At 47.7% G+C, this 22149-nt stretch overlaps 1 protein-coding gene across 1 annotated transcript in view; it reads left to right on the forward strand.

The window, feature by feature from the left end:
• Nucleotides 1–22093, forward strand: part of USP43 (ubiquitin specific peptidase 43) — a 92377-nt gene extending 70284 nt beyond the window's left edge. Inside the window, exons 9-15 of the mRNA XM_060271792.1 lie at nt 9816–9919; nt 13459–13536; nt 14070–14199; nt 15535–15862; nt 17606–17764; nt 18892–19050; nt 20587–22093. Of these exons, the coding sequence (XP_060127775.1) occupies nt 9816–9919; nt 13459–13536; nt 14070–14199; nt 15535–15862; nt 17606–17764; nt 18892–19050; nt 20587–21626 (1998 nt within the window). The 3' untranslated portion in view covers nt 21627–22093. The remainder of the gene's footprint in view (nt 1–9815; nt 9920–13458; nt 13537–14069; nt 14200–15534; nt 15863–17605; nt 17765–18891; nt 19051–20586) is intronic.
• The last annotated feature ends 56 nt before the right edge of the window (nt 22094–22149 follow it).

Genomic DNA, 22149 nt, shown 5'->3' on the forward strand with positions numbered 1-22149 from the left:
TGCTGTCCAGGCACTGTTGCATCTGCCCTGTTTCTCCTGCTCCTGGCAGTAGGAGAGATGCAATGTTTGAAGGGCAACAGCTTCTTACAGAGCATACTGTACTCACAGCAAAATTTAAGCAGGAGCAGAGTGCCAAGAGTCCGTAAGCGTGCCAGGGAGCTCTTGGGGCACCATAACCCCAGCCCCAAATCCCTTAGGAAGCAGCCATTGCTCTCCCAAGTCACAAATCATGATGGAGCAGGGGGAACTGCCTCCACCTGTGGGCAATTATTGGGCTATAGCTGTAGTTATTTGTATATCCCTTTTCCATTTCAAATTATTTATTTGCTTAACTACCCTTCATCAGCAAGGATCGTGGGGCAGTGTGAAGGAATATCATTAAAACGATAAGTTCCGTCGAAGCACACAAAAACGTAGTAGTGTAGAAGAATAATCTGGCCTTCACCTTAATTAATGCAACCAGATCAATGCAGAACAGCATCAAACTCTCCCAAAGACCCGAGTGAAGAGATGTGTCTTACGCCTGTCAGAAACTCAGTAATGAGGGTGACAACCAAAACATCCTGGGTAGGGTCATTTTATGCCACCACTAAAAAGTCCCTGTCCTGCGTTTGGGGATCATGAGCGGTATTCCCCCCCCCCCACCGGCAGCAGATCTCAGAACCTTGACTGGCAGGTACCAAGAGAGGCACTCCGTCAAAGTATTAGGGCTCAAAGTTGAGGATTTTTAATGTTAAATCAGAACCTTAAATTGGCCCTGGCATTGGCAGCCAGTGAAGGTTGCACAGAATTGGTGTTATGTGGTGCTTTACTTTATATAAGAGAGCAGGTCCCTGCCTCAAGAGGCTTAAAAACTGGAATATAGATTGGCAATAGCAAAGAAAGGACAGAGGAAAGGAAAGGAAGGCAGGGAAAAAAATGCTTTATTTCCATTACATATACTTGGGCTTACTCACAGGAAGGCACAGCGATGAAATTATAAACTTTTGATCTAGTTCTGAAGACACTAAATTCCTCATAGGGAAAACTGATTTAGTTTAAGTGTTATATTTTTGTGTGTCGGTTACTTGCCTTTTGGAGTTGCTCTAAGTGGGTAGCGTTTTAATTAAATTACAGCTTATTAAATCATAATTGGTTGCCACAAGGGACCTAAAATTAAATTCCTGTGCAAAATGAAGATTGATTATTGCATCCAGATCCAGGGTAGTCACACGTAGATGCTTGGCAGGTCTTTTTTCCCTGGCATGATTGACACCGCGTAGTACTCTCGGAGGGGAGAGAACCCTGCTTCCGGCCTCCTAATCCCCTCTGTTTCTTCCAAACCGAACATTTGGAAATAAAAACTGCGGCAATAAACACTGCCGATTGCATGAAAAAAGCATTCTCAGGGGTTGTATGTTTATAAATAGACATTTCCTCCCGTCTGTGTTCACGCTGAATGTTTGGCAAGGACTCATGTTTTCCCTTTTATGTTGGCTGGGACAACAGAAGCAGTGGTACCCTCCCGGCAACAGCGATGTGCTCACTGGGAACAGGGATGGGGTGAAGTGAGATGGTGGCTGCAAGGTTAGGGGGAGGTATGGGGCAGCAGCAGTGGCAGCCCCAGAGGATCTGTGTATAGGGCTGTTGTCCCAACGCTCCCTCAACCTCACCACTGTTGCCTTGCCTCCTTTTGAGGAGCATCTCTGGAAGGATGCCATTGCCTCTGCCACCCCACCCCTCCATGAGCCCCCCCCCCCACTGGTACACATGAGCTGCCATTATGAGGGCTGGCAGGGACTCCTGCATGGTGTTTCTCTGTGCCTGCATTGGCGGTGATGTTGGTAGTCCAGAAGTGCCGCACAGCAGTTTGTCCCTCTACTTTTTTTTCATAGGAGTGAGTAGACACCCTTCATTTATATGGGTGGAAGCAAAGCGATGTACTCAGGAAGGTAATTGGAAGGGATGACTAAGCTGGCCCCTTGTGAACACTGTGGCTGGGGGTGCGCTCTCATCTTTTTGCTGAAGGCTTTGAAAGGGTAGCTGTAGAAGAACCGATGGCTACAGCAGGCATTTCCCAGGGTTTGATCCTGATGTGTGGCCCAGCTCTTGCCTGCCTCTCCTGTGTTTGCGGATAGCAAGTTGATGTGGTTCTTGGCAGTCTGTGAAGTGTTGTGTGCCCCTGTCTGGAAGAAGATGTGCCATGCATATTTTTTATTTTTATTTCAGCTTCTATAGCTAAATTATCTAGCCGAACACTGAAAACAGTAGGCTTTCCTTTTGGAAGAGGTACTCTTCAGATTCAGCTCCAGAGCTGATCATTTCCAGTGTAATTTGTGACAAAAAGAGGAGGGTGGTGGTTTTGTGCTCATCAGCAGCAGGGACCTCAGGGTAGCATGAACTGGGTGCCAAGACTCTCCTTGCCTCCCACAAGCCATTTTAGCAATTGCTCCAAATGTGGGTGTTGCAGAAAATAATGTTCTACCTACTTCATTCAGGGTCCAGAAACCAAGCCTTATGAGGAATGGATCAAGAACCTGGGTATGTTTAGCCTGGGAAAGAGGAGACTTGAGAGGAGATATGATAGTCATCTTCAACCAGCTTGTCACGTGGAAGGTGGAGCAAGCTTGTTTTCACCTGCTCTGGAGGGTAGGACTTGAACCAATGGCTTTGAGTTACAAGAAAGGAGATTCTAGCTAAACACCAGGAAGAACTTTCTGACAGTAAGAGCTGTTTGGCAGTGGAACAGATGCCCTTAGGAGGTGGTGGACTCTCCTTCATTGGAGGTGTTTAAGCAGAGGTTGGATGGCCGTCTGTCTTGGATGCTTTAGTTGAGATTCCTGCTTTGCAGGGGGTTGGACTTGATGACTCTCAGGGGTCCCTTCCAACTCTATGATTCTGTGATCATTACAGCTACCTCAATGCCCCGGAAATTTGTTGTTTAGTCGTGTCCGACTCTTCGTGACCCCATGGACCATAGCACGCCAGGCACTCCTGTCTTCCACTGCCTCCCGCAGTTTGGTCAAACTCATGTTTGTAGCTTCGAGAACACTGTCCAACCATCTCGTCCTCTGTCATCCCCTTCTCCTAGTGCCCTCAATCTTTCCCAACATCAGGGTCTTTTTCAAGGATTCTTCTCTTCTCATGAGGTGGCCAAAGTACAGTATTGGAGCCTCAGCTTCACGAACTGTCCTTCCAGTGAGCACTCAGGGCTGATTTCCTTCAGAATTGAGCCCCGGAAATTACAGCATCCCAAAGGCTTTATGGGAAGTCCACTTGTTCATTTATATAATGTGATGTTTGGGACCTCGGTTCTCTCTGGAAAACCACTCCCACCATGGCTTGTTCACCCATCCTAGTGGCGCTTATGGGTTGTCTGTGCTTACACAGCAGCGAGTGAATAACATTCTGCACACGCTCAGTGGCATTCTGTTATCACTTCATGTATTTTGGGATTAAGGCCTGGGAATAGGGGCTCCCGGACTCAAGCCATGAAGTGGTATGCTTCAAAGTTAAGAAAGTTGAGAGAGAATTCTAAATGTGGAGAGATGATTTCCAGGACATTCTGTTTTCCCCTAAGACCCACAAAACCCCAGAAATTCCAGGGACATGTTATAAATGAAGGTGAGCAGCCTGCGGTGTATCATTCATTCCCCTCCATTGGTTATCTTTTGGAAGAGCAGAAAGAAATATATTGCTATTGCAGACTGCAGCATTTCCCATTGATCTGCACAAGTCCATTGTCTGGTGGCCCATAGTAATGAACTGTTCAGAAGAAAATAATGCCCCTACTTAACGCGCCTGGTCAGTGAATCAGGGCATGGGGACAAATTCATCCTTCCTGAGCCCAGCAGCTGCCTTAAAACATGCCATTAGCACGTGCACAGTTTATGCTGTTTCAAGTTACCTTCATCCCCCCCGTCTAACTAAAACTTGGCTACCTTCATTCCTTCCCAATGATGCCTCTCCTAGGATGGACTCGAAAGTCAAGCATTGCTTGGGATGGTTTGGCAAGGATAGAGTGGGCTAAAAAATAAAGAAAAGCAAACAAATAGCTACATGGCTGTCCTTTTAAATGTGACCATGTGCAGAGTTCTTTATGTTGCGAGCCTGGTATGTGCACAGCTTAACAGGCCTCTTCAAGCCAATGGAATTTGCAGTGGACAGGGAAGATTGGATTTTAGACATGGTCAGCCTTTCCATGGGAACAGCTTCCTGGATGGAGTACAGTAGTTATCCGCACAAATCCGAAACAATCAGGGTGGTTTTCATTGTTTTTATTTGGACCCACCCTATGTGATGGAAGGGCTGTAATTTAGGGGTGGGGTGTACGCTTTGCATGACCCAAGTTAAGTGCCTGCCATCTCCAGATAAAGGCTATAAAAGGTTACTGCCTGAAATCCTGTAGATCCACTGCCAGTCAGTTTACTAAACTAAACGAACTGATGGTCAGATTCAGTGCAGCAGCTTCCTATGTTTCCATTCGTGATTCTGAATTTGGCTACAAGTGAATATCCACCAGATCCTCCCCAGATTGCTTTGCTTTGAGCATCTGACATCAAGACAGGTCTACATGTACTAGACCTGTAACTGGTATTTTATTTCAGTAGTTAAATGTAATCACAAAAGCACCAGGCAAAAGTCACCAGCCACAGGCTGGGTGTTTATAGTGAGCTGTCCTTTAATGGCAAGTGCCTGGACAAGTGAGAGCAACTGGGCATTTCTGCTGTGTGTGCTGCATTCCCCCCCCCTTTCCCTGTAAAAGCAGCAGCAGCAGCTCATCTTGCAAAAGAGTCACGGAGAGTGGTGAGCCAGCAGCACGGTTCATCCACAAGGGAGCCATCCCATAGCTGCTTGACATGAAATATTAAGATGGAGCTACCTAGCAAGACCGTGCCCCTTGCAGGAGGCGTTGAGAGCCAAGGCGTTTTCCCGCTGCGGGCCAGGCAGCGAGTGGAGGTTTGCGGTCCATGAAGTCTTAATGAATTGGCTTCATAATAACCAGCTCTGAAAATGAGCGAGCCAACTGCTGCACCTTGGCCCAAAGGCTGCACGAGGGCTCGAGGAGGAAGGCTTCTCCATGGCCGTCACCTTGAAATGTGAAGGGTGAGAAGACTCACAGAGGCAGGCAAATGTTGCGACGCAAAGACAGGCCGTTCTGCCAGTGTGGAATTCGCCATGTGAAAACGCCTTCTTCTGGAAAGGGAGCAGGTTGTGTCTGGTTTTTGTAGAAGCTTCTTCCAGCACTTCAGTGGGCCATGGGGCTTTCTTGTACAGTTGAGGGTAGGATTTTACTCCCCGTTGTGGAACAGAGCCTCCTCTCCTCCAAGGAGAAATCAATGGCCATAGCCCAAAGCCCACTGGAGCCAAAATCCCCTTGTAAAGCTCACAAAGCATTGTGCAGTCCCCTAAGGATTTGAAGGTAGGCTGTTCTAATTGCAAACAGACTATTAACACAGGTAAATAACCAGACCATGACAAGCTCCGGAGGGGCAAACTTGTGATTTTTAACATGTCACGATGAGAGCCCCTAGTAATTGTCAGTTGCATGAATGGGCTGCACATGCTTAAAAGTGCCTCATAGAATCATGAGAGCCAGTGTGGTGTAGTGGTTAAGAGTGGTAGACTCGTAATCTGGGGAACCGGGTTCGCGTCTCTGCTGCTCCACATGCAGCTGCTGGGTGACCTTGGGCTAGTCACACTTCTCTGAAGTCTCTCAGCCCCACCTACCTCACAGGGTGTCTGTTGTGGGGGAGGAAGGGAAAGGAGAATGTTAGCCGCTTTGAGACTCCTTCGGGTAGTGATAAAGCAGGATATCAAATCCAAACTCCTCTTCTTCTTCTTCATGGAATTGTAGAGTTGGGAGGGACAATGAGGGTCATCCAACCCCCTGCAATGCAGGAACCTTTTACCCAACATGGGGCTCAAACCCACAACCCTGAGATTAAGTGCCTCATGCTCTACCAACTGAGCTATCCACAGTTCTGGCCTTCCATGTCTCATGCAAATGGCTGTCGTCGTCTTTTCCTGATAATGTGATGTTAGAAACTAGGTGTGTTTAGTGTCCAGGAAAATATTGAGGAAGCAAAGGCTTTAATAAGGTGAAGAATCAGTCGGGGGTGGGCATATCTGTGACTACTAGTGGCAAAACAAGAAAAATGGACTTAGGTAACAGGCACGGATTTATTTTTTTTAAGAGAATAGAAAAGGCTAAAGGTGGAAAGCTCACTTGGAACGATCAAGTGTATCCTTTCTCCTTCACTGTGGGGATTTCATCTACAGTGGTACCTCGACTTACGAACGACTCAACAACCGAATTTTCTGACTTACGAATGGGGCAAATGGCCGCGCGCTTACGAATTACTCAACATCTGAACGGAAACCACAGCGGTTTTTTTCGACTTACGAATTTTTAGATGGGGTTGCTTCGACTTTTTCCGTTTCCAATGCATTCCTATGGGAAATCGCGTTTCCAATGGCGCTTTTTGACTTACGGATTTTTTTACCTACGAAGGTGCCTTCGGAACGAATTAAATTCGTAAGTCGAGGCACCACTGTACTGCCAACTTACCCAGCTGCAGCTGATTGTGAGCTCCCTGACCAGGGACACTGTGACATCCATGTATGGAGGAAATCAGCGTTGCTAGTAACTAGTAGCAGAGGACACCTCTCATAAAGGTTATTGTAGAGTTGGATAAGGGGGCTAGAGCAGCGTCTTATGGTGAAAAGATGCCCAAGGAAGAGGAGGAATGTGATAGAGGTGTATAAAGGGAAAATGGACACGGGGCAAGTTTTTTCTCTCCCCAACCCCCCCAATAAGACTAGAACTTGTTTGCATTCCATGAAACTGAATGTTGGAAGATTCAGTACAGACCAAAGGAAGTCCTTCTTTACATAAAGGTAAAGGTAAAGGGGCCCCTGACCACCAGGTCCATTCATGTCCGACTCTGGGGTTGCGGCGCTCATCTCGCTCTATAGGCTGAGGGAGCCAGCGTTTGTCCGCAGACAGCTTCCGGGTCATGTGGCCAGCATGACAAAGCTGCTTCTGGCGAACCAGAGCAGCGCACGGAAACGCTGTTTACCTTCCCGCCGGAGCGGTCCCTATTTATCTACTTGCACTTTGATGTGCTTTCGAACTGCTAGGTGGGCAGGAGCTGGGACCGAGCAATGGGAGCTCACCCCGCCGCAGGGATTCGAACCACCAACCTTTTGATCAGCAAGCCCTAGGCTCTGTGGTTTAACCCACAGCGCCACCTGGGTCCCCCTTTCTTGGTCACAAAGTGACACTCACACACCCTCCCCTTCCTGCTGTTAGGAGAGGCTGCCTAGTAGAGTACAGGGTCTCAGTTATTCACCCCCCCACCCTGCCATCTTTTGCGTGTTTCCACTGAAAAGGAAGCCATCTACACCAGGAGCTAACAAGCCCCCTTATAACTTAACGCAGCTTGTTCTGGGTTCCTGGCTCCAAAGAGCTGTTTTCATTAAATTAGGTTTAATTAAAACATGTGGGTATTTAATTAACTTTGTGGCCCTCTGCTGCTTTCATGGTTGCCCCGGGGATATTTATAGAAGTGCAGGCAATGGAGCCTGCTGGCCTTTTCGAGGCAAATAAGTAGGGGGCGGGGTGGGTGTGGCTCTGCTGCCCTGTAACTTTGAAGACCAGACATAAGAAAGTGAGAAGCAAGTGACGCCTGAGCAGAGCAATTTTTCCTGTATATCCAGACTGGGAGTAAAAAAAGGGGGGAATCCTTAAGCATGTCAGGAAAAGCAAGACAGATAAAGGCAGGGCTAAGGGCATTTGATTTTTTTGAATAAGAATGACCTTGCAAAATTTGTCATTGGGTTCCTCCTAAAAATGCCTGTTTGGAGTTTCTAGCTTGCATGGTTGCAAGGAGAGCAAAGTGTCAGCAATATATCATGAAATGGGGTGGAGTAGTAGAGAAAAATTGATCAGGATTTCCAGTAGGCATGGGGGCAGAGTGTATGCACCCTGCAGAACTATTTGCCCCCCTCCCTGGTTAACAGAATCAAAGTCTTAAACAACATAACTAACCAGTTTGTCTAATGTATGTTTTGAACTGACCAGGTATCACCTGTTGCTCAGTGGTGGTGAGACCCAGTTATGAAGTCTTGAACTTCTGGACAGGAGGAACCGGGGGTGCAGATACACGTTCCAATGAGAGGTTGTCCTTTCCAGTCCCCAATGTGTCCAGGGTCCTATGTCTGTCATGTGGAGGAACCTCTAGCTCTCAGTGGGAAGTCCTGTTTGTTTTACACTAGGGAAATTAGGAATCCAGTAAATATCAGCTGGCCTGGAACATAACTGTCTCCTGGAACTGTGATGTTGATCAGTTGACGTTTGTCAAATATGTCCTCCATCATGTTTTTCTGGTACCCTGGACTCCGCTGGCAGGTGGTGGACAATTGGGGCTCTGTCGTTCTCACTCCAGAGACTCAGCCTATTTTCTCTGAGCTTTTTGGACTTTCAATGTGGCATTCTGTTCATGGCAATGTACAGTTTTATTGGCTGATCTATAAATGTGGCGTCTGCTGTTGCCTCCTCAGCTCCATGAGGATAGGAATGTAATGAAGCTAATTTTGAAGCGACACCAACTCCTGCTGGCAGAAGCCAGGGATGAGGTGGGGGAGGAGGAGCGGGAGGTCAGAGTTGCTGGTTACTCTCTGCTCCCACCCCCAACACAAGCGGTGCAGAGGTGGAGGGCATATCACTCTTTCTGACACCTGTCTAAGGAACGGGTGGATTATAATCTGAACAGTGTCAAGATAATGGATTCATATTTGTCCCCTCATCAGGTCTCATTACATTCTCTGTCAAGAAGATGAGGGAGCTGGACACAAAACATAATGAAATTTGGAATGTACTGGCTAATCATACTCTGGTTTTAATGACAAAACAGCATTATGGAGCGGGAGGGAGGGGTAAATGAGTCCAGCACCAGGGGGAAAAGGTTGTGGAATGCTAGGCAATTTTCGGATGGAGCGGGAGCCAAGTGAGATGGTCGTCGTCGTCGTATGGGATCCATCTGCCTGTGTGAACATGCAATTTACTTTAAATGCGTTATCAGACCCACACTCTTTGTGCTAGATTAATTAGTCCACAATACTGATCACCTCCTATTTCTGTTTGGAAATGGAAATGGAAATCATAGCTCCGCTCATAAGCATGCAGTGGAAAACTAGAGGAAGCTGTCTTTTGCCACTCTTCCTTCAACCCTCCCCCCTTGATAGTATGAACAAAAGGATGCTCTGAGTTTTATTGTCTACTGGCCACACACCTGACTTTAGGATGGGCGGGCCTAAGAAATAGCTGGGAAGAGGATCTGTAGCCCTCCAGGTGTTATTTGGTTATAGCTAACATTGTCCTTGAGCACTGGTAGCCACACTGGCTGGAGTTGAGATACTATTGCATGGTGAACCGTTTTGAGTCTTTGAGAAATGAGCTCCGTAGTGAACTGTTTGAGTACAAGAGAAATGTGTGCCTCAACAACAACAGAATTATCCAATCATCTCAGCATAGTCAGGTTCAACACTCTCGTTTTTCCTGCAATTGCTAAACTTCCCCGCAGAAGAAACAGACTGTGTTAACCATTCCATAGTAAGATACTCTTTGAAAATCTGCTGGAGACACCTAGATTTACTCCCAAAGGATATGCGACACAAAAGATTAGCCACACAGCGCTCTTCCCACAGTACAGCTGCCTCATTGTTTTTGCCCTTGTTTGCCCCACCCTGAGCCCCTGATTTAAAATAAGTCTTTGCCAGGGAGAGCAGATCCTTTGACTCCTTCTCTCTCCCCCCCTTTTTGCCTTTTTCAGGCTACTCCGAGCCTGTTCCAGGTGCGAGTGGTTGGCGGCTCTGCGCTTTGCAGCTACCTCTCTCCCCAGGATAGCTGGCCTCTCTATCATCCAGCGGTGGACAGGTAAGAGATCTAACACAGAGCTACTGCTAGAAAGAAGTGACTGGAGGGACCCTGTAATCGAAAGAGAAGAGGACTGAGGACCTGCCTATTCTGTTCTCTCACTAGTCATGGATCCTGTTTACTGGACCCTAACTTTATGCAGCAACTTCTGTTCCTCCTGGGCTCCAAGAAGAGCTCCCTGTTGTAGTAAGGAATTACTGCATTTCTTTAGATTCTTAAGTTTCCCTCTTCTCTTAGAGGGTATCAGTGTGCAGGTGGCACGTTCAAGTAAACCTTTTTAAACAACAAATGCAGGATGTTAAAACACCATACCTGATATGAAACATGATCCAGAATAGACAAGCTCCAAGAATGCTTCTGGATGATGCTCAGACAAGTCTGAAAGGGTTTCTGTGGTTGTGGGACAGCAACCAAAGTCTCCTCTCTAACATGCATTTGATCTAAATTTGATGCATTGATGTTGGGCCCAAGACCTGTTTAACCTAAGCTGTGTACTCACTGTACCATTAAAACACATGGTGTTTCTTCTCTCTGTGCTCCTCCCAGTAGTCATTTCTCTCCTGGTCACTACTATGGACACTGCTATTGGCTGTGTAAATGCAAGAACCTAGGAAGCTGCCTTATACTTGACACCAAATTGGGAGGGGTGGCTAATACCCCAGAGGACAGGATCACACTTCAAAATGACCCTAACAGATTAGACAACTGGGCCAAAGCCAACAAGATGAATTTTAACAGAGAGAAATATAAAGTACTACACTTGGGCAAAAAAAATGAAAGCCACAAATACAGGATGGGAGACACCTGGCTTGAGAGCAGTACATGTGAAAAGGATCTAGGAGTCTTGGTAGACCACAAACCTGACATGAGTCAGCAGTGTGATGCAGCAGCTAAAAAGGCCAATGCAATTCTGGGCTGCATCAATAGGAGTATAGCATCTAGATCAAGGGAAGTAATAGTACCACTGTATTCCGCTCTGGTCAGACCTCACCTGGAGTACTGTGTCCAGTTTGGGCACCATAGTTCAAGAAGGATACTGACAAGCTGGAACATGTCCAGAGGAGAGCAACCAAAATAGTCAAAGGCCTGGAAACAATGTCTTATGAGGAACAGCTTAGGGAGCTGGGTATGTTTAGCCTGGAGAAGAGAAGGTTAAGGGGTGATATGATAGCCATGTTCAAATATATAAAAGGATGTCATATAGAAGAGGGTGAAAGGTTGTTTTCTGCTGCTCCAGAGAAGCGGACATGGATTCAAACTACAAGAAAGAAGATTCCACCTAAACATTAGGAAGAACTTCCTGACAGTAAGAGCTGTTAGACAGTGGAACTTGCTGCCAAGGAGTGTGGTGGAGTCTCCTTCTTTGGAGGTCTTTAAGCGGAGGTTTGACAGCCATCTGTCAGGAATGCTTTGATGGTGTTTCCTGCTTGGCAGGGGGTTGGACTGGATGGCCCTTGCGGTCTCTTCCAACTCTATGATTCTATGTTGTTGAGGATCGAACGTTCTGCCTGCAAGGCAGGTGTTGTGTCGCACAGAGCTGTGTGTGGCAGTCCCATGCCGGTTTCCTTCCTTGGCTTGACAAACCGGGTGGATGGCCATTTTAACGGGGTCCTGCCGGGTGGGTGCAGCTGAGTAGATACCCAGGGCAGCTAATTTCCTTCCTTGGCATCTTCCTTGCTTTCAAACTCCCGGCACCAAGGCTGCGCACCAGGCCTGGCAGTCCTGAAGCGGCAGTGCCCAGCCAGATGTGCATCGCTGTCGAGCGATCACGGAGGGGCCGATGAATTATTAATGCCTTGCCGCTGCTAGCTGGATTCGAGTCAAAGATAATGTTAGCTCAGGTAATGTCCCCAGGAAGCAGAGAAGTGAATCAGCTGCTGTCACCATGTGTGTGTATGTGCCACAACCCTTGCTAATTGCATTGCTCACTGGCCCCCAGAGGCTTCTATGGGGATCCCTCTTGGGGAGTTAGGTGCGTGGAGCTTAAGTGGAAAGAAACAGGAGCCCAACCTAAGAATCTCTTCTGTGTGGGGGCTGGGAGTTGCCTGTTTCAGGAAAGATAAACGTTTCAACCTTGGCTCTTCCGCCGGGTCTGAATTGGAGTGATTAGCCTAGCCTGCCCCTGTCCTTGCAGGTGCTTGAACCTATCGCTAGCTCTGCAAGTAGGCCTCCTGTGCCTGAGCATCTTAAGGCAAAAATGGGGACATCCTGACTGCTGGGGGGAAGAGCAGACCCACCAACGTGTCTCAGGGCTCTAGCAGCCAAATGGCTAGAGGTGTGCACTAGTGGCAGCATGGCACCTGGTTCCTGCATTGCACGGGGTTGGACTAGATGACCCTCGGAGTTCCTTCCAACTCTACAATTCTGTGACGGCAAAGAGGCTTTACTTCCCGTTGGTTAATCTGTATAAAGAGATGTCCCCTGGTTTTAAAGCCTGCCAAGGAGTCGAGCAGCCATGATCCCTAATCGGGGGACTCTAGTTCTTCATTTCAGATTTGCACTTATTGCCTGCGTTTTCCCCCCTCAATGGCATTCTGCACCTGATCAGAGATGAATTCTTCATTCTTACTTTACCTCCTCCTGGGCTGAGCCCTAGCACTGAAGACATGCACAGAATTCCAAATACTTTGGGAGGGAGTTGGACAAATGGGGAAAGGCCACAGTTTACAACAACAACAACAACAACAACAACAACAACAACAACAACAACATATTATTTATACCCCACCCATCTGGCTGGGTTTCCCCAGCCACCCTGGGCAGCTCCCAACAGAATATTAGTAATAATAAAAAAGCAATAAAACACCAAACATTAAAAACTTCCCTAAACAGGGCTGCCTTCAGATGTCTTCTAAAAGTCTGGTAGTTGTTTTTCTCTTTGACGTCTGATGGGAGGGCATTCCACAGGGCAGGCGCCACTGCTGAGAAGGCCCTCTGCCTGGTTCTCTGTAACTTCACTTCTCACAGTGAGGGAACCGCCAGAAGGCCCTCGGCGCTGGACCTCATGCAAACTATGGTCTGGCTCCATAATGCCCACACTGCAGCCCTTTGCACAAGCATGAACAAGACAATATGAGGCTTTTGAGGAGGCAAACCTCCATAGCAGGATTCCAGAAGCAGGAGCTGATCAATTGCCAAACCCTCCCGAAGCAGCTTGGAGTTGGGGATCAGATACAGGGCCCATGGGTCAAAGTGACATGGAATGTGTGGCAGTAACAGAGGCTTAGATACTTCCTGGTGCACTGTTCCCTTTCCCTGTTTGCAAGCATCTCAGTAAGCAAAGGAACATCAGGTGAAGCTTCTTTGAAACCATGGGTTTTATCCAACTAAGCTCATCTCAGAGCAGACCCATTGAAAGTAATGGGCCTACGTTAGTCCTGTTCGTTAATTTCAATGGGTTTATTCTTTCTGAACCAAGATTCTCCAGGGTTTATCTGGACTCCCCATTTTCTCTGGGATACACCTGTCTGAATCATTACTTTCAAGGCTACTTGCATCGGAGCCTGCAGCATAACTCTAATGGCTCCATCTTCCTGCAGAGCACTTCAGTTTGGTGGTCCTGGTGGTCCTGCACACGTGAAGCTGGTCATTGAGTGGGATGTGAGCACCAAAGAATGGTGAGTGTGCATTGCAAGTACATTGTGTTAAATCTCTCTGGCATGCCATCATGGTTGGCACAAGTGTGGCTCTTTAGAGGACTTTCAATCCGGTTGTTTTTTCCTGAAATTCAAATGGCATTTGCACCACACTGTATCTTCTTTGCCCCACATTGACAGATCCCTGAACTGGGCTGAATGGGGCATTTGCCGCATCGGCACAATTTGCCAAATGCATTACCTTCCTCCCGTAGAGCCTCTCAACTCTAATTTCCACTTTTCACCAAGGGTGTGCACCCCCCACCCCATCAAAACCACCCATGCTCATGCATTTAGACTCTGTTCACACAAAGGGCAGATACATGCCATTCACACAATTTCTGGCCAACTGGGCAGAGATATTATGGATTAAAGCTCTGGATGAGAGTTGAGAGGAACAGGTGGTTGGCTTGGGCATGCGTGCATTATGTGGACCCATTTGCCTATCCATAGTAGAGTCATGATCAGGTCTGAGCCATTGCTGACCCCCCCCCCTTTCATCTGCATTTTTGCAGCTTGTTTGGCAACATCCAGGAAGAAGTGGTTGAGGATGCAGAAAGCGTGAGGCTGAAGCAGCAGCTCCACCAACAGCAGCATAGTTGCACCCTGGACGAATGCTTCCAGCTTTACACCAAGGAGGAACAGGTATGAGTGCCAAGGAGTGCCAAGGACATGCTGGGATTCAGCTTGTTTATCATTCGTTTATCGCATTTATCTCTGAGGTGCGCATGGTGGTGTACATAGTTCTCCCCATCCTCATTTAATCCTCACAACAACCCTGTGAGGTAGCATGGGCTGAGAGGCAGTGACTGGCCCAAGGTCACCCAGTGAGCTTCATGGCTGAGTGGGGATTTGAACCCTGGTCTCCCAGGGTTTATCCTGACACTAAACCACATGGGCACTCAATTGCGATGGAAACAACTGAAGCAGGTCTCTCCCTACTGACTGGCAGATGGAAAACAAAGCAGACCCTGCCATCTTTATGGGGCTGCTCCGTGAGATGTTCAGAGTACGGCAACCCAAGAAGGGGCCTTTTCTGCAGTGGCTCCTTGCTTTTGCAATGCTCTCTCCAAGGAGGCACGCCTAGCACCCCTGTTACATATCCTTAGGCACCAGTCAAAAAGATTCATCTTCTCCCAAGTCTTAGGCTAATTAAACTATATATAACCTTTTAAACTGTAGGGCATGGGGATTGCTTTTGTTTGTTACTATGTTGTGCATATTGTAAACTGCCCTGTGATCCTCGGATGAAGAGCAGTATAGAAATTTAATTAACAGCAACAGCATGAACCATAGAGATGGGAGTGCTCATCTTGTTCTCCCAGACTCTGTTTGGCTCAGGGGTGTCCTACATTTAACATGACTAATAAGGGTGCATAGAAGAGGGGGGAATTAATTGATTGCTGGTAGAATATGTTAGGATCTCCTACTCTCAAGTAGGACCCTGGCAGAGACACATGCCCGACAGGCATGTTTCCTCCCTCCTGGTTGATCGTTCAGGAGCTTCAAAAGCTTTCTCCGAACCCGAACATCACAGCGACTGATGCCAAGAAACATCGGCACGCTTAGGGATCCGCAGAGTTTGCGCAGCTGCGTAACAGACCTTAGCAACTCAGCATTTGGCTAATCTATTTTATTTACATATAAACACACATGGAGCACTGCAACATAGCTCCCTCTCTCTCTAGCATCAGACAGCAAAGAGAACAAAGGACAACAGTTCCACTTCAGGAAACACAGTAACACAAACATCCTGTCTCCATCACGTCCCACTCTGTGGAATGAAAAACATACACCATCATGTGATGGACAACAATCCCATGACAGCAGACACAGGGAATGAATCTTCAGCAGAACATGCTCATCAAGCACCCCTCTCATTCAAGTGATTGCTGAATCTGTGCTCCAGTGTCGAAACCTGACAAAGCCCCTGGTGTCTGTTTTCTTTTCTCTTTCTCTCCCCCTCCCTCCCATCCACAGCTGGCCCCTGACGATGCCTGGCGCTGCCCTCACTGCCAGGTCCTCCAGCAGGGCATGGTGAAGCTCAGCCTATGGACGCTGCCCGATATCCTCATCATTCACCTGAAGCGCTTCCGGCAGGTGGGCGAGCAGCGCCACAAGCTCTCCACACTGGTGCACTTCCCCCTCCGCGGGCTTGACATGGCTCCCCACGTGGCCAAGCGCAACCGCGGCAGCAAGTGGGGCCCCTGGAAACACCCCACGCTGGAAAGCGGCCAGTGCAACTTCCTCTACGACCTGTATGCCGTCTGCAATCACCACGGCAGCATGCAAGGCGGGCATTACACGGGTGAGTGTCCCACTGGTGGGTGGGGAAAGTGCAGGAGTCGGTATAACTCTGGGCAACTGCTGCCGAAGGAGATTAATTTGCTGGGATTTGTGGGAGAAGGGAGATAAAAAAAAATCCTGCTCCAAGGAATGGTGAATTCTGCAAAATAAATACAGGTGGCCCATTGCTCATGCGTGAATGCGTGAATGTGTAAATGTGTGGTGCTGGGAAATAAGTAAATAGTTCAATTCAAACCCGGAAATGGCAGGAGAAAGCTGGAGAGCCCTGAAGAGGATGTCAGTGAGGGTGCAGGAAGCCCCAAAGAGATGGAGGCACAGTGTGGCATTGTTTACTGTAGTTAAATGAATCTGCATTTAGGTCTTTGCTCTGCATACCGTATTGGCCCGAATATAAGCCACACCCAAATATAAGCCGCACCTTTAAAATTCAAGGGGAGGGGGGGGAAAGTCAATACCCGAATCTAAGCGGCTCCCTTAAAATTCCACAGGCACTCACACCCATAAATGGGAAATGAGAAGAAAATCCTACGGCTACTAGAGAGGACCTGCAAGTGGGTTAAACAGCTGTTCGTAGCACCGTAAATGCAAATAAAAAAATCAATACTGCACTGTAAAATAAGGGGCAAGCGATGAATGACATTTGAATTAATTGCACAACAGTCTCAAGCTTGCAAATCGGCAATAAAACTCTTTTTTTTGTTCCATTTTACCGTATTTCTGTTTCAGTAGCAATATCGTAAAAGCCAATTTTTGTAAGGTGGTGAATTTATGGGGCACTTTAACTTTTCACGGTCGGAATTTGAAAAAAAAAGTGCAGCTTATATTCGGGCCAATACGGTATATTTCATTTTGTTTCTGCTACTTGCGGGGCAGGAGAAGGTGCTCCGATCTCACGCCCTGGAAGCACTTCTTATCTCATTTCTCCCAGACACATTCAGGTTTATCTTCAGAGCTAGAAAACTAGAAATCTCTTTTGAAAAAGAAAAAGAAAAAAAGAAAACCAAGGCTGTGGGAGGAATTCAGCATCATGCTAATTTAAAGTTGCTTAGCAGTGCGCTAGTTTGCACTAGCAGATGCTAGTGCAAGAAAAAACATAGAAAACCATCCCTGGTTGTGCAACAGATGACTACTGTAGTCCTGATACTTCCTGGTGCACAACAAGCTTCCACTAGCACAACTATTGCACTGCATTTTGAATTGCACAAGCTTTATATTCATCCTTACACTAGCTGAACAGCCTTGTGCTGGCGGTTGAATCCAGGCCTGAGATTCTTAGGTTGCTGGATACCATCCATGACAACAAACGTCCCTGTGTGAGACAATCACAGGCATGATGTAGATACAAGTAAGTTTATCAAGCAGAAAATGAATGTGAAGCTCCAATTCTGTTTGCAGACTACCTGCTTGGCCTGATCAAATGCTAGAAAATTATCCCGCTGCCCAGCAACTTTTCCTCCCTCTAGTGAACTCTTTGGCCCTCCAGATGTTGCTGAACTACAACTCCCAACCCCAGAAAACATGGCCAATCGTCAGGGATGACGGAAGTTGTGGTTCAGCAAAATCTAAAAGGGTCAACGGTTCCCCATGCCTGCAATAGATAACATTCGAAGCCCTCGATCTGAGAATAATCAATAGGATTGGTCAGGATCTCTCTCAGCAGCTTCAATATAATCCACACGTTTGGAGGAAGTTCAGTCCCACCAGCCAGTGTCTCCTTTAATGTGGTTGTCTACTCTGTCCCCAGCCTACTGTCGCAACACCTTGGATGGTCATTGGTACAGCTATGATGACAGCACCGTGGAACCTGTCTTGGAGGATGAAGTCAGCACTCGTGGTGCTTACATCCTCTTCTACCAGAGACGCTGTGTGGTTCCAAGCTGGTCTGGTGGAAGCTCTGTTAGAGGTGCGTATGCAGTGCTTAACCCATACAGTGACACTGTTCTGGGCATTTTATCTGTTCCATGTCATTTACTGGTGGAATTGGCAAAGCACACAGAATTCCAACAGACACTGTATTGGATTTTAGAGCATGAGTCTTGAGACTCATGCCGGTGTAAGTCAAGGATGTGGGCCTCATTCAGTCCAAAAGAAGTCACTGCAAACTTATTTTACCTTGATGTGAGACCATTGCAGGACTCATTGGGCAAGTCTCCAGTGCCCAAGGGGTTTCAGACCTTCCCACCCCCAGTAAAAAGGAGATGAACTTGAGAAAGAGCCAATCCTTTTCTCCAAAACTCAGGAAACAGCTTGGCTGATTTCAGAGCTTGTCCCAGTTCAAATCCACTTCTTTGAACCTCCCTACCCACTAGGTTATTTTTCACTCCACCCCCCCCATTAGATTTTATTAAAGTTTGAAAAAAGATATGCAAAAGTTAATATCAAATACCCAATATCTTTTTAGAATATCAAAGATAAAATAATCTAAATAAAAACACACAAAAAGAAAAGAAAAGAAAAGAAACAAAAAGAAAGAAAGAAAGAAAGAAAGAAAGAAAGAAAGAAAGAAAGAAAGAAAGAAAGAAAAGGGTTATTTTTCTAACAGAAACTTTGCCATTTTGGAGTGTCATCAACACTTTTCGCAATGTATAGTAGGTGTGCTGTGCTTGCTTTTGGTTTGTTGTTGAAGCATGTATTTTCAAAGCAACACAAAAAGTCTATGGGCTTGAAAATGGACGTGAGATTTTGGTGGGTCCCCCCAAAGCATTTTTTTATAAAAAAATCCCCTTCAATATGTCAGCCAATAATTTTCTCCTTTCCACTATCCCACTTCATATCTAGCTTTTGAGTTGCTTTTACGGGTTTGTAATACTCAACACATTCTTGGCTTACCTCACTCCAACCAGCCCAGTCCTAAATTCCCCACATGGCAGTTTTAGGCGACCAAGAGAAGGCCCACCTGGACCGCTGGTTGTGCAAAGCTTGCTGCTTCCCGTAACCCCTGGCTGACCTTGACAGCTGCATCTTTTTGGGGGGAGTCCTTGCAGGAAGGCTCTCCCCAGAACACTTTAATTCTATGGATTTCTCTTGCAGGTTCCACCAGTTCCTCTGTCTCGGAACACTGGCTGACACGCCTCAGCGGAAACAGCAAGCGAGAGAGCCTGGTGTCCCGGAGCTCTGCTACCTGCCCATCTCTGACAAAAATGCCAGACTCGCCTACCCTCACCAATGCCAGCAGCTGCCCAGAGAAAGGTGCCTGATTTATGCTATGCTGCTCACTATACGCCTAGGCCAGGGGTCAGCTCAGACCTTGTGGGGGGCCGGACTATATTTTTGGGGGGGAGGGAAAATGAACAAATTCCTATGCCCCACAAATTACCCAGAGATGCATTTTAAATAAAAGCACACATTCTACTCATGTAAAAACATGCTGATTCCCGGACTGTCTGCGGGCCAGATTTAGAAGGCGATTGGGCCAGATCCAGCCCCCAGGCCTTAGTCTGCCTACCCATGACCTAGGCTTTCTAGTACAAAGTCCACCTCATTCCAGCTGGCAGACCAGGTCTCTAGCCTTTGTCAGTGTTGAAAAGGCTTGCAGGATGCTCCCTTTGCTGAATGGCTCTCAGTAGTCAATGAACTTAGAACTGTGTGGGCTTAGAACTGAGCCATACAGGTGCGTCATAGGCAAGGTGTGGAATTTTGCTCTTCTGGCCCACTATCTAGTGCATCCTTCACTGGCCCCCATTGCACACCTGCAGGAACAAATGTGCCTCAGTCCTTTTGAGCCGATCTCCAGCTCTGTGTTTGGTCCCTCCTTTTGCCCAGCTCATCCTGTATCCAGATGATGGCCAAGCTTCCCACCCCTCTGAATCTCAAATCAATTGGCTTGGAATGAAACCAAGCTGCTTCTCTTAGAATTGAGAAACAGCTTATTTGCAAGCCGGTCCGCATTCAGACTGAGCTCCCCACTCTTTGGAGCTCATCCCCCAACACGCCATATAAGCCTCTTGCCCATCCCTCCCTCCTTCACTTACCTGGTTGGTGCTGATGTTTGCTAAAATCAGGAGGGAGATATCTACCTTCTAGTGCCTGGTGTGCAGCAACCAGGATGTGTAATTTCCCTCAAGGGCTGTCATAATATCAGCAGCCAGATAAACAGGATTTTTTTGATTTTTTTTTAGGGGGGGGATATTGGAGGATTAATGGGTGAGTAAAAAGGAGATGGAGGGACGCAGGTGGCACTGTGGGTTAAACCGCAGAGCCTAGGGCTTGCCGATCAGAAGGTAGGCGGTTCGAATCCTCGCGATGAGATGAGCTCCTGTTGCTCGGTCCCTGCTCCTGCCAACCTAGCAGTTCGAAAGCACCTCAAAGTACAAGTAGATAAATAGGTACCGCTACAGTAGGAATGTAAGCGGCGTTTCAGTGTGCTGCTCTGGTTCGCCAGAAGCGGCTTTGTCATGCTGGCCACATGACCTGGAAGCTGTACGCCAGCTCCCTCGGCCAATAACGCGAGATGAGTGCGCAACCCCAGAGTCGGTCATGACTGGACCTAATGGTCAAGGGTCCCTTTACCTTTAAAAAGGAGATGAATTTGAGAAAGGTTAGCTTTGATTAAAATCTGAGCCTGAGAAGAATTCAAGAGTTCTAATGTACACCCAGGTCCAAGAATACAAGTCTGGGGAACGTCACTATTTTGCTAAAGAAGCTTACACATTCCTGTGTTGGGAGTGTGTGTCAATTCTCTGACTTTAGAGAGCTCCCGCCAACCACCTTAATTTTCTTTTCTAGGTGGCTTTGAGTCACGACCCCTGGTGCGTGGTGTTCAAGGCAGGAGCATCAGCCTGAAAGCTTCCCCCAGTAAGGCCAAACTGGGAGCCCCCAAGCCAGTGCCCTTGCGATGGTCCTTCATGTCCAAAGAATGGCCAGCAGAGCCTTCTGGGGAACTTGTGGAATACCTGGAGTCAGGCCGCAGACCGCGGTTCACGAATGAGTCCATTGTCCCCCTCATGACCAAGGAAGGGGAGGACAGTGGGCCTTCGGTCGCCAAAGCAAAGCCCAATCCTCTGCTCGCAGGTGTGGGCACCACAGAGAGCGCTGGCAAAGTGTCCACTAGCTTGGAGAACACAAGCAGCATGAAAAGAGCTGGGAAGCCAAAGGAGGATGTAGGTGAGCAGCCCCAGACTCCAAAGAAACTGGTGCTCTCTCTCAGCACAGTACCTCCAATGAAAGATGAGGAGCCCATGGGCAAAGTGAACATCAATGGGACCTTGCGCACTGGGACAAACCTTCCCCAATCCAACTATCAGCCCAAGAGCAGAGGAGCCCAGGACCAAAAGCTCATGCCCTGTGTTGGGGACAGGGACACTGAGGGCGAGAAGCAGCCAGAGGGGAAGCTGGCTGTCTTCAGAGTTGGCTTCCTGCGGAGGGACCCCAAGAGGCACAGTGAGTCTGAGAGGCATGGTGTTGCGCCACCAGCCATGGCATCCTCCCGGGCATCTCTCTCCAATGGTACATTGAGTTCCATCATGGGCAGCAGAGCAGCTGGCTCTGCCCTGGGCCGCAGCTCCACGGAGGGGCTGCCCAACGGGCGGATCTGCCGTTCTGAGTTGGACATCAAACGTGCTCAAAGCTCCTGCAGCAGCAAGGGAAGGAGTGACTGGTTGCTGAGCAGGTCAACCTCCTTCGGCAAGGCAAACAACAGTGTCTCCTTGCAGGGTTACACACCACCGCTAACTCTAGAGGGGGTTTCTTGTGGCACTTTCCAGCGGGCAAGATACCACACAGCATCTCTGGGCAGGAGACTAGCTGTACCCGAATCCAGCTTCTGAACTAGCCCGTGATTTCACGTGGAAGTACTGAAAGAGTGCCAACCATGGGTGCTCAGGGCCTTTGGAAAGATCTGTAGATTGCTGGAAAGTTTCGCTGGTGCTTGGTGCTTGTTTCACAAGGAGCTTCTCAAGGGGTGCTGAGTGACACCACTGCCTTGCCTGGGAAGGAAGATGCAACAGGGATATTGTGAACCATGGGGCTAGAAGGGTGGGGGAGAGAGAGGTATAGATCAGGTGGGAGAATCTTAGAGTTAAAAGTATTTATTCTGTACCGAAAGATAGCTTTAATGATGCTAGTGAGAGGATGTGCTGTTTTATGACGGCATTTATTTTGGTACCAGGTAATGGGGAAGAGAAAAATATGGGGAGAATCTAAACATTGCCCTATGCAATAATACCAGCTTTTCTATTTTCTGCAGGCCTTTGGGTTTTACAGATCTATTTGTTATTAAAAAATGTCTCAAATGCGTGATGAGCCTCAATGGTTTGGGGGACTCAGTGGTGGGACTGAGTGGGTTAATCC

Source organism: Zootoca vivipara, chromosome 2 (assembly GCF_963506605.1).
Source record: "Zootoca vivipara chromosome 2, rZooViv1.1, whole genome shotgun sequence".
NCBI lineage: Eukaryota > Metazoa > Chordata > Lepidosauria > Squamata > Lacertidae > Zootoca > Zootoca vivipara.